The 13,229-nt window shown below is 44.0% G+C and overlaps 1 protein-coding gene across 1 annotated transcript in view; it reads left to right on the forward strand.

Moving 5' to 3' along the window:
• Positions 1 to 13,229, forward strand: part of LOC126203456 (glucose dehydrogenase [FAD, quinone]-like) — a 147,515-nt gene that overhangs the window by 120,941 nt on the left and 13,345 nt on the right. Inside the window, exon 7 of the mRNA XM_049937773.1 lies at positions 10,343 to 10,689. Within this exon, the coding sequence (XP_049793730.1) occupies positions 10,343 to 10,689 (347 nt within the window). The remainder of the gene's footprint in view (positions 1 to 10,342; positions 10,690 to 13,229) is intronic.

Raw genomic sequence — 13,229 nt, forward strand, 5'->3', positions numbered from 1 at the left:
AATACAGATGTTTCTTCAGACTAGTATCGACATATGCTGTCGGTATTTAAATTATCGATATAACGCTTGAGCTGTATTTTAGCTGAATTTCGATAGCGATATTTCTTATTGTCTGTCTTTTATTGATTCTAAGTCACTACAGTTGTCATCAGTAGATTTCTTGCCCATTCCAACAACAACCAATCTTCGTAATCTCACAGTAAGTGTCTTACAATGGCTTTAATTTCATATTCAGTACTACAAACGAGCGCCACATTTGGACATGAATGTTTCTATACTGCATATTCATGAAAGCGTGTTACCTGCGTGTGTCACTTCTACCATTTCAAATGATAGGTACAAGGTGCAAAAGGCACACGTTTGCTGACAGCACTGGGTGAGAATAGTGGAAATTATCACTCCCTACTCCAAAATATGAGGCAGAATGTGTGCTTCTATTACCCCCTGAATGCCTGGATCAAGAAAAGATACGTAGATGCACAGTAAAAGCAACGTACACTCGGCACAAATATCGCACACATTACTGCACTGGTATTTAATGGAACATGAGCTTTGTAGTCTGAAATGTGTATGGTAAGTACAAGTACAATATTTCATGTTCAGAACAAGTTCAGAAGTGTTTCACTCGCAAGAAGCCGAGACTACTTCCCGTCAGTCATTTCGCTTCTGCTTGCTCGTCGCTTGTTAGGCACGTCTGGCACGAACAGTGTTCACAAGAATGACGCGTGCCGTCTATTGACGAGACAGCGAAGCCGTTCACGCGATACCTGCAACACACACACACCGAACAATGACGCAACCTGACGCCCTCCAACCAGTCGTTTAGGTGGTCCAAGTTGAGTTTCCAAAACAACCATGTCTGCAGGAGAACACATTACACAAAGAGCCCTATTAATGTCTACCGCTGAAGATTACTGGTTTCATTAATTAGTTTTTTTCGTAAATAAGTCCTTCTGTAGTACACTGTGTGTCTTTTATTCATTAATGTTGGAGACAATGAAGTAATTGTCAGTTTTTAAAAGTTTGTTCATCATTTCTGTGACTCCGATCAATTTCTTTTTTTTTTTTTAATTCCTGTGAATACTGAAAATACCGACCGATATATCGATATTTTCGTCTCGATAATTATGATATCTTCTAGAAATATCGATATTTTTGAGAATTTGTACATCCCTACAGGGCGGGGGCTGGCGTGCTGTGTAACACTGCAAATTCACTATCTAGATAGGCATATAAATCATCGAACTTAAAGGAAATCACACGCTCTATTTTCCGAGTTATTTCGCCATCCTGTTGCAGTACCAACAAAATCAAAGAATCTCAGTGCTATAATGGATGGCAGCCTTAACTAAGCAGTAAACTTTAGCTTTAAGGACGAATTTTCAACACAGCCGGAAAAGGCTTGTTCCATGAAACATCTTCTGGACTTTTAGACATTGTGAAGCTACTCTACACCGTGTCAAGAGTGAAAAATGTTGAGGTGTATAACATCTGCAATAACATTACCTTTTTACGTAGGTAGTCATAAAATTAACGAAATCTCTTCAAATTTATTACATGGCCAAAATGTTGTCGTATGTACATTCGATTTCTTCCTACGTTGTTGTCCTGAAAGGCATGAAACCAGAGATACATAGACTAAACGTATGTTATTTATACCGGGCTGAAAGATGGTTAAGCAGTAGCTCCTACTTGCTTGTGTAACTGAGGTTGCAACCGACACTGGAGTGTTTTTCTTTGCTTATGGTGCCTGCCTCTCTCTCTCTCTCTCTCTCTCTCTCTCTCTCTCTCTCTCTCTCTCTCTCTGTGTGTGTGTGTGTGTGTGTGTGTGTGTGTGTGTGTGTGTGTGTGGTTTTTTTCTTTACATATTTTTTCAGTATGATAAGTAGTCTCATTACAAAGTGTTGTTGCCCTTCTGGCATTGTTCCCCGTATCTCCAAGGCTTCTCCAATGGTAAGTATTTGGATCCACATACTTTTAACACTGTTTCTGTTTTTGCTGGATGAAAACAAATTACTTAGCTCAAGCTTTTCAACCACCATTGTTGTTAAAGACATATTAATAATAATAAGAAGAAGAAGAATCAACTACAGGAGTCATACCACACAATATCCACCAGTACATCAATGCAATACAGCTACATCCAAAGTTATATATACAACTACAGAAATCCGTAATTATTGATACATGTTCAATTACCCGAAAGTTCCTAAATGCAATATAACATATACCGTACAGTTAAAAGGAAGTCACGCTTGATCAAGGTCCGCGTCACTTTCCATTTTTGACCAGACATAACGTCTGAGAAAAGAAAGAAAGAATAATAATAATCCTCAACAGCAGCAATCATTAGATATCTACAGCTCCATGAACATGCCACTGTTCATATATCTACATATTACTCTCCAGATTATGCTCTCATGTCAATCCTATACGTTTGTAAGCACGTTGTCCAGTCTTAAAAACGGATTACTTACGAAAGTAAGTCCGAAATAGGCCCTGAATTGAAATGCATTCTGATATACAAGGTTAAGGTCCATTAATTTACGAAATGTACAATTACCGTAATATATCGGACATACGACCAAGAACAGGAAAGGCTAATTTTGCGCAACAGTTTTACATTGGGCATAGCAAATAATTAATTGATTTACGTCGATCTGATTACTCACACCAAACATCTACATTTACTTAAAAATGTATAAACAACGGTGCTTATAGCACTGTTGGATGCAATTGTCAAGGTGTACCCAGACTGTTGCCATACCTCATAAATACGACATAAAACAGTCACAGTTTACATAGGACGACGGCGCGTAATGTTCACAGTAGTGGCTGAATAGCAGGAAAGTATTCGAAGAACCAGTTTGAGACACGAGGAATTCTCTCCGCTTATGGCGAGTCCACGCTATGTCGAATGTAGTTGTGCTAACTGTAAAGTGCAACTCCGCGTAATTTCGTCTGAATAGGAAAATGATGGCAACAAAATTCAATATTCGAGCAAAACAGAATATAATTACTTCCAAAATGAAGTTAAGTCACGATAACGCACACAACGTTGCTCAGAACACGTGACACAAGAGGTACTTGAAACAAAAAATGTTCAAATGTGTGTGAAATCTTATGGGACTTAACTGCTAAGGTCATCAGTCCCTAAGTTTACACACTACTTAACCTAAATTATCCTAAGGACAGCCGGCCGAAGTGGCCGAGCGGTTCTAGGCGCTACAGTCTGGAACCGCGCGACCGCTACGGTCGCAGGTTCGAATTCTGCCTCGGGCATGGATGTGTGTGCTGTCCTTAGGTTAGTTTGGTTTAAGTAGTTCTAAGTTCTAGGGGACTTATGACCTCAGCAGTTGAGTCCCATAGTGCTCAGAGCCATTTTGAACCTAAGGACAAACACACACACACACCCATGCCCGAGGGAGGAATCGAACCTCCGCCGGGACCAGCCGCACAGTCCATGACTGCATACTTGAAACAAAAGGAAGTCTGTGTATATAGAATAATATTTAATGAAGCCCCTTGACTGGGAGTGTAACGAATTTAAATGCCGTACTATTCGGATGGACTGATACCAAAACATATTCTGTACTGCGCATCGAAGATTACTCTTTTCGCAACGACACATAAGTAAGATCTCCAGATGAAGACACTCTTTGAAGTCATGAAACATTCCGTGAAACTGTCAAGTCTAAATTTCGGAATACAAAGCATAACTATCGGTACCTGTTAACTACCGATATCCGTGAATGACTAACGAACTCACACTGCAAAAGTTCTCAACCTCTGCTCAACCATGCAACATCTTACCAAAACCGTAGTGCCTATTAAGCGAACGAGGCAGGGAGACCATGTTGGACTAGACTCGACACGCTACTGCACCACCGTTCCACACTTAACCATGCGGCTGGCTGGAACCTCACTGGCTCGCAGGACCACTTTACGCATGTGCCAGGGACGACTGCATTTCAAGAAATCTATAGCCTAGTGCAGAGCGCGGCTTTGCAGGGAACCTGAGAATTAGCACTCACGAAATAATTTAGTACGAAAGTTGCAAGCGTGACGGAAAATTTTCAAGTTCTCTTTCACCTTCCATTGAGGCGTCTTCTCAGTCTTCTCCTGTCTCTCGGCATCCACCAGTGTACTTCGTTGGTTCGATCACCACGGTTCACTTGACTACATGTCTCTCTGCCATCCCCCCCCCCCCCAAAAAAAAAAAATATATCCCACCCCATCCGTTCCATTTTGTTTTCATTATAGTTGTAATTACCTCTTCCACGCTAATCTGTTCTCTGGCCCATTTTCTGCATCTTTTGATCTTTCCTAGTATTTTTCGACATGTCTCATAGCATTCTTGTTCCATTATGAACCTTTATTTGACTGAAAAGTCGAAACTTGTCATACACGCTAATTGGAAGTTTTCCTTTTCAGGCACGTAGAATGGTTAGTATAGAAAACTTTGTTTACTTTACCGAAAGCTCTGAAGGCAATTTTTACTGTTACATTCGAGGCTCCTTATCCGAATATCCTTTCTGTTCCGAATTTCTCATTATTTCAATGAAATTGTCAGAAGCTGTCTCATATTCTTTAGTGAACTACACAGTTTGAATCAATATCCTTTTTCTCAAAGGCTGTTAGTGCAAATTTTTGTTGAAACTGAAGCAAAACGTTTAACAATCAAAATATCCACGGGTGTACTGCCGGTCTACAGTGTCCAACGGGCACAATATTTCGGCGATCATACATGTCGCCATCATCAGGTGAACTGACGGACTGAGCTCCCGTGAACGTGCCGGCACGGAGATCCGTACACTATGGCTGCTCAGGGGGAACTGGGTTCGGTCGCGGCGGCGGCGGATTTAAATACCCTCCGCACGCGGCGCGCTCACTCCGCCGTCCGCGCCCCGCGCCACGGTCGCGCGGTGGAACAGATTGCGACGGCGTCTGTGATGACGTCTGTGTGATGGCTCTGTCCGCCGTGGTCGTCACAACTATACATTTGCTCGATTTACTCTTGATTAACCCAATCGCTGGTTCCCAAGCCTTGCTAAGATTATAGCCACAGTCACGGTTTATGAGGTCGTCATTGGTGCGAATTTCGATGGCCTCTCTAACAACGCTGTCCCAGTATCTCGACGTCTGTACCAGAATCCTCGTGCGTTCATACTCCATAGCGTGATTTTCCGACAAACAATGTTCAGCGACCGCCGACTTGCTCGGATACATCAGTCGAGTGTGCCTCTGGTGTTCACGGCATCGATCCTCGACGGTACGCATCGTCTGACCAATAGACGACTTGCCACATTGACACGGAGTCTGGTACACGCCGGCCATCCTCAAACCGAGGTCATCTTTGGCGCTCCCCACCAGTGCACGAGTTTTATTCGGACAAAACACAGTTCCGACCCGGTGTTTCTTCAAAATGCGGGCGATTTTCCCCGAGAGTGCGCCTGTATATGGGATAAACGTAGTGCCTACCTCCTCCCTCGTGACTTCATCCATCTCAACAGGTTGTGCTGCAGTGGTTGGGCGGAGAGCACGTTGAATCTGCCACTCTGAGTACCCATTTTTTCGAAATACAGTTCTCAGATGTTCCAATTCCTGGGGTAGACTCTCTGCGTCAGAGATAGTGCGCGCCCTATGTACTAGAGTTTTAAGCACCCCATTCCTCTGTGAAGGGTGGTGGCAGCTGTCTGCGTGCAAATACAGATCAGTGTGCGTTGTCTTCCGATACACCCCATGGCCTAGGGTGCCGTGAGGCCTTCTCTTGACCAAGACGTCAAGGAAAGGTAGTTTACCCTCCGTTTCAGTCTCCATGGTGAATTTGATGTTGGGGTGTATGGAGTTTAGATGTGTAGGGAAGTCAAGGAGTTTATCCATACCATGTGGCCAGATGACGAACGTGTCGTCCACGTAACGGAAAAAGCAAGTAGATTTCCATTCGGATGACGACAGGGCTTCCTCCTCGAGGTTCTCCATGTACAAATTAGCTACCACCGGTGAGAGTGTGCTACCCATGGCGACTCCCTCCGTTTGTTCGTAGTATTCTCCATTAAATTGAAAATACGTGGAAGTCAAGACATGCCTAAAAAGTTCAGTGGTCTTCTCGTCAAACTTCTGACTAATCAATTCTAGTGACTCTCGCAGGGGTACCCTCGTGAACAAGGAAACGACGTCAAAACTCACCATGATATCTGACTCACCCAACGTGAAGCTATCAAGGCGTTTAACAAAATCCACGGAATTACGGATGTGATGAGGGCATTTACCCACAGAAGGACTTAATATTCCCGTCAGGTATTTGGCCAACAAATATGTAGGTGCCCTGATGTTGCTGACAATGGGGCGTAATGGTACCCCCTCTTTGTGAACCTTCGGGAGTCCATATAGTCTAGGCGGTAACGGACCTTGGGGTAACAATTTCTTAGCGTCACCCTCCGGTAAATCTGCGTCCTTGAGAATCGACCTCGTCTTGTTGTCCACCTTCTTTGTAGGGTCAACGCTGATCTTCCGGTAGGAATTGTCATTTAGCAGGCTGTGCATCTTATCAGTGTAGTCCTTATGGGAGACAACAACTGTAGCATTGCCTTTGTCAGCCGGTAAGACAACAATTTCAGAGCGCTCCCTCAGATCACGAATGGCCGCCCTCTCTTTACTAGTGATATTTGACTTCATCGGCTTGGATTTCGTCAAAGCACAACAAGTTTCACGACGTATTTCCTCAGCTGATTCAGGCGGAAGTCGAGCTGCAACCTATTCAACAGCACTAACAATTTCTACGACCGGAGTGAAATCGGGGGTGGGAGCGAAGTTGAGACCTTTCTGCAAAACCGAGACCGCATCATCACTTAACACCATGGCACTCACATTGATGACAGTCTTGCCCGGAACCTGCAGAGATGGTTTGTCAAGGAGACGTGAGAACTTAGCTGTTTGACGTCCCGTTGCCTTCTTATGGGCGGAATCAGCTGCAACCCAGGTGACACCATCAATCCAATCCCAGGAAAAAGAAGTGAAATTACTAGCCAGTTGCAAATGTAGTTTGAGTAACTCCTGTGAGATAAACTCAAGGCTCCGGCGGGTGAATTGCACTCTGTCACGTACCAATGCGAGGCTGGCGAGAAACTCAAGAATCACACCAAAACGTTTAATATTTTTAGACGTCTAGTAGCAGTAAAATCCTACTGTGTTGACACACACGCTGAAACGTATTTGCACGAGGTAATTCGGAAGTGTCAAATCAAAAAGACCTTCAGCTGTCTATATCTACAATGATCCATTGGTCGACCTCGTTATCGAATTGACTGTTCCCTTGCATTCTGTCCTATTTCATGATAGACAGATGTTTCCAGCTAACTCTTGATTCCGTACGAAGTACGTATGAGGCCTTAAAATATTATTCCCCGTACGTACTTTTACATCTAGTAGACACGGTCGTTTGTCCTCTTTACCGACATTGCCCTTTGACGTGTTTCTTGCATATTTTGGGTAAATTACAACTTAGATAATTATATATGTATATCAGGTTCTGTAGCACATCTGTTGATACTCAAGGCGTAACTTTTGCCTTTAAAAGCAACTTGATATTCTCCTCACTATTATGCTGCATTTACCACACGACATGTGAATTTGTTCTTTATTGTAGGTCCATTTTACTGGTTTCTTTTCATGATTGTAGGTCGCACTATCCTCTGTCTTACCCTGTACAAGGGCTATCTGTGATGTAGAAGCGTTTGTCTTTGGTTTTTTCTGATATTTCCTGCTTAGTGGGAATTTGTTACGGTGTATTACATTAGCTTCACAGTTATCATTCATTAATAATGATCTCATTAAATAGGCCGCACCTTAAGAATCTGTGATTGATAGATTATGTTGACGTAACTTTATGCTCTTCTTTTATTAGTTATTACTAATGTATAGTACATGACGATGCAAGCAGTTAACATGGGATTCACCTCGAATAAGTGGTTTTACATTTTATTATTAGGTGACAACGTATAAATAAATATTTTACCTTCAGAATGTAGTCATGAGTATATGACTTTGATAGTTTTGCTTCAGTTGATTCACGGGCATTCACATTACCATTACATACTGGTTGTTTGCTAATATGTAACACCGTGTTTATCTATGCATAACACGTAATTTTGAACTCCGATCAGAATGGTCTCTTTCACTATTACATGGCATACATATTTTGTTTCCTATTTTATATTCATAGAGCGTGCAACTTCTCTCTCGTTTCATTCCTTAATTTATCTTTCATGTCACTCCCTGTACACTTTGTTTTTTGTTGTATGTTTAGGACATTTTAGCGTCGTATGTAAATTAATTTCTTAAATTTTAAGCAACCCTCCCCCAACTTTCGTTAGATAGTTTACACATTATTGTTGTATCTACACAGGGTAACGTCCTTCGGATCTTTAGTCTTGGTTAACACTCAGCGGTAGAGCAATGAGATTGTTATTTCTTATGTACGGTATCGACGTTACAAACAGAACATTGATGAACTGAACTCGCGACTTGTGCGAGATATTTACTTCACAAAATGTCGTAATTAAATCGTTTATAATCGATGGTTTATCAGTTGCTATTTAATTAATTAATGATAAGTTCAAATTAGTTCCAGTGACAGAAAATTCCATATAGACTGGTTGTAATCTCAAATCTATAATCAGTCGCAAGAGTGTTACTAATTCCTAAAGTCAAGGAGTTTCTATATAAGCGCCGAGCGCTTCAGTCAAATAATATTGCAGCACGTCATCTCTGTAAATAATATTGTAAAACGTCAATGATATATGCGTGAATTGACACGATGTGCTGGTTTATTAGACAATGTTAGTCACTTCCTAACAGAGCCGTGAGGAAGAAGCTCTCCCAGGTGTTGGGGGGCATTATAAATTATATGCTTCGTAACTATCGCCAAGTTCCATAGGCCATTAGTTATTACGAATGAAATTGTCTATCTGTGTTCACTTCCTAAATAGTGTTAACTTCAGGTTATGTAATTAAAAGTCACTTCTGCCTCATGTAAGCAAGTTCTCTATCTGAATTCTAAATAACGTAATATTTGAAGCCAAAGTATCGTTTCACTTCGTCGTAGTAGATCGCAATAATCAATTCTGAAAAAAATTGCGCCTACATATACGAGCATTCAAAAGTATGACCTGCTTCGGCTAACTCTCGTAACGTAGTGACAATGGATTCAATTATCCTTAGCCATTACTCACTAATCTCAAAGAGTACTCACACGGAGTATTCTTTGGGAAAGTTGGTTCTACTTTGCGGGTTTTAATCATAATGATTTTGCGATTTACAACGATTTTGAATTTTGAGTTTGATTTTACTGTAATCCTATCTTTATTTCGTATGTTAATAAAGTACTAAGTGTTAGATTCCCGATTCAGTTACTGGTTAATATCCAAATAGTGGTGTTAACTGGAAATTTGTTTGCTCGTTCAATTTTCATGGAATTTGGAACTTAAGAACCTTCAACATCGCAGCGCGTCAGCAATCGTTGGTTAATATATTAAGAAACTAAAAACCCGCCTCGATTGCGAAAAAAGCACCTAGTGTTAACCCAGGTTTTGGCGTAGTTAACTACACCTTCTTCATAACAACAATAAAACCCACAAGTGACTAAGAAGACCTTTGTAAATGATTAAAAGAACACCATAGCTATACATTTACAAACGAAAACGAAAAGTAAAACACAAACAGTACATATGTACAAAGTCAAAACCACTACTTAACTTAATAGTGCACGCACCACCTCACATAGGCCAATGTTCGATGGGCCATGACCCGCCATAAACTGCAGCTGCAAATGGTCGCTCACTTACAAGCCCGACCCGCTACCTATGCACATGAGGTGGAGCGTACACTATTAAGTAGTAGTTTTGACTTTGTACATATGTAGTGTTTGTGTTTTCCTTTTCGTTTTCGTTTTCGTTTATAAATGTATAGGTATGGTGTTCTTTTAATGATTGACAGAGGTGTTCTTAGGCACTTGTGGGTTTGATTGTTGTTCTGAAGAAGATGTAGTTATCCACGGCGAAAGCTAGGTTGACACTAGGTGCTTTTTCGCATTCGAGGCGGGTTTTTAGTTTTTTAATAAATTTGGAACTTGTTTTGGGGAAAGCTTTGGAGCTAATTTTTGATTTTCATTTCTCGTCGGAGGAAGTGGCATTACAACAGGGGCCTGAAGTCGCTGTATAGTTAAGCCGGAACTGGTGTCAAAAATTAATTGAAATTGGTAGTATAGACGGCTGAAGGTGTTTTTAGCTCGACATTTTATATTGAGTAGCCGAGGTGCTGCAACCATCCTGTGCGCCCGCAGGGCGGCTCGGTGGTGTCGGAGCCGACGCTGCGGCGCAACTTCGGGATCCGCGACGACGTGTACGAGGCGATGTTCGCGCCGGTGGAGCGCGCGCACACCTGGATGGCGTTCCCGCTGCCGATGCGCCCGCTGAGCCGCGGCCGCCTGTGGCTGCGCAGCCGGGACCCGCGCGCGCCGCCGCGCATCCGCCCCGGCTTCTTCAGCCACCCGCGCGACGTGCTGGTGTCGCTGCGAGGCATCCGGCAGGCCATCCGGCTGGCCGGCGCGCCGCCGCTGCAGCGCTTCCAGTCGCGCCTGCACGACCTGCCCGTGCCCGCCTGCCGGCACCTGCCCTTCTCCAGCGACGAGTGAGTGCCGCAACCCGCCCAACACCACACTACACAACAGTCGCGGGCTGCCTCCCGATATCTCGGTCGAGCCTCTTTTAGCGCGGCCTAGTGCAGCATCTCGACACGGCACGGACTCGAGTCTTAGCCCCCTGCAGAAATACTGAGCCACGCTGCCTCATCAGAGTGATTTTTTCCGCCGTGTACAAACTCTAGGGATTTATCGATGACAGGATTCGGATCAAGAAAAGCCTAATGAACTTGTGTCCGGAAACACATTGTTTCTATGCTAGAGACCATTTATTCAATCATACATTGTTACAGAGACTCCGGGTAATATGCGCTGTACCATCCAACCATAGTTACAGTATGTTGTGGTTGGCAGGAGAGCCAACACCGTGTTACTAGAGGAGGCCGAAATGCACGCGTTGTAGCTCACGCAGGCTGGCGTGAGGTCTGGAACAGGACAAGGAAATTAGAATTTAGAAAAACGGACGTAGCTGGTGGAATACTTACGTTTAATCCCTTAATGATGAACGTCGCTCTTGACGGTACATGATTCACAATATCAATGGTAACTGAATATGGCGCCATGTTAGGTCGTAGCAAATGACGTAGCTGATGGCTATGCTAAACTATCGTCTCGGCAAATGACAGCGTATTTTGTCAGTGAACCATCGCTAGCAAAGTCGGTTGTACAATGGGGCGAGTGCTAGGAAGTCTCTCTAGACCTGCCGTGTGGCGGCGCTCGGTCTGCAATCACTGATAATGGCGACACGCGGGTCCGACGTATACTACCGGACCGCGGCCGATTTAAAGGTTACCGCCTAGCAAGTGTGGTGTCTGGCGGTGACACCACACAGTACGTGTTGAAAATGGTTTTCATGTGCCTCAGTGCATGCGTGTACGCGCAGTGGTATGTTCTGTCTCTTACATTCACATCGGCCAGCTGCATTCGAAGAGAGTCACAGACAACATGAATGCTCCAGTGTCTCCACATCTGGAATGGGCTCTGCATACACGATACTTTGGAGACGACCCCATAACCAAAAATCGCACAGGTTGAGATCTGGTGAACGAGCAGTCCGTGCAACTGGACCCCCTCGTCCGATCCATCGACCAGGGAAGACAGGACTGAGATGCGTCCACACGTTAACGGCGAATTGGGCTGGAGCACCATCGTCTAGCACCGACAAAACCTTTCCAATCATCAATAACACCTCTTCCAGCAGGAGAGGCAAAAATCACCTGCAAGAAGTTGTTAGCAGACGTGGAAGGCAGACTGGTCCCAAAATGTGGTCGCCAATTATCCCAGGCCATTCATATCTGGCTGCACCGATGTTGTTTGTTCGCTGTCACCATACCATGGCAGTTCTGCATACTATCCCACAATGACTGTTACGAAAGTTAAAGATATCACACCGCGTAAAGGTGGCCTCATCCGTGACAATGATGGATGACGCAAATCTCGGAATCGTGGTTGTCTGGTGAAGACACCAGTGGCAGAACTGCTCTCGATGTGGAAACTCTGTCGCTAGTGAGCCCTGCACATGCTGTAAGTGATAAGAGTGGTATCAACTGCCACGGAGAACGCTCCACACGGTCGTCTGGCTTACCCCGTACTGAGGGGCCAACTGCCTGGTACTGACTCGGCGATCGCCTTCCACAGAGATAACATTTTCCTCCACGTCCGAACATTTCGGGTACGTCCTTCATCATTTCCTGCTTCCTGAAATGACCCTGCCTCAGACAAACGGCGAAACGGTGTTGCAAACACTGAATGCTGTGGTCGTCGTCGGCGGGGACAGGTCTCCAGATACAACCTTGCTGCCTGCCGACCGCTGCCATTTGCCTTTCCGTAAGCAAACACGGTGTCGGCAAGCTCTCGATTCGAATACGGAACGATTGTCTGCGACGCTGTATCACATCCACTACAGGGTGAGTCAGCCACAGAAGTGAATCGCACACAACTTTATCAATTAACTATGGCAGGAGAGGGCGCTAGGGCATGACATTTGAGGAATAGTACCACCATATAGGAGGAAACCATGCATACTATACCTGTGACTGCATGGTACAGCGCGTATTAGACCGCAGTCTCTGTAACAAAGTATGATTCAATAAACGGTTAGTAGCATGAAAACCATGCACTTCCGGACATAATTTCCTTACACGTCGTTTGTTCCGTATCCTCTCATCGATCAATCCATAGAGTTTGCACACGGTGGAAAAAACAATCACCCTGTATAGCCTCACATAATTGCGATAGTGTTGCCGATGCACGAACTGACCTGTTAGTTATGTCCCATCAACGTTCGGTGGGATTCATGTCGGGCGACCTTGGTGGCCCAAACATTTGTTCGAATAGTCCAGAATGTTCTTCAAACCACTCGTGAACAATTGTGTCCCAGTGTCAAGCCGCATTGTCATTCATAAAAACTACATCGTAATGTGGGAACATGAAGTCCACGAATGGCTGAAAACGGTGTCCAAGTAGCCGAACATCACCATTTTAAGTCAATGCTCGGGTCAGTTGTAACAGAAGACCCAGTTTATTCCTT

This window comes from Schistocerca nitens, chromosome 9, assembly GCF_023898315.1.
Source record: "Schistocerca nitens isolate TAMUIC-IGC-003100 chromosome 9, iqSchNite1.1, whole genome shotgun sequence".
Classification (NCBI taxonomy): domain Eukaryota; kingdom Metazoa; phylum Arthropoda; class Insecta; order Orthoptera; family Acrididae; genus Schistocerca; species Schistocerca nitens.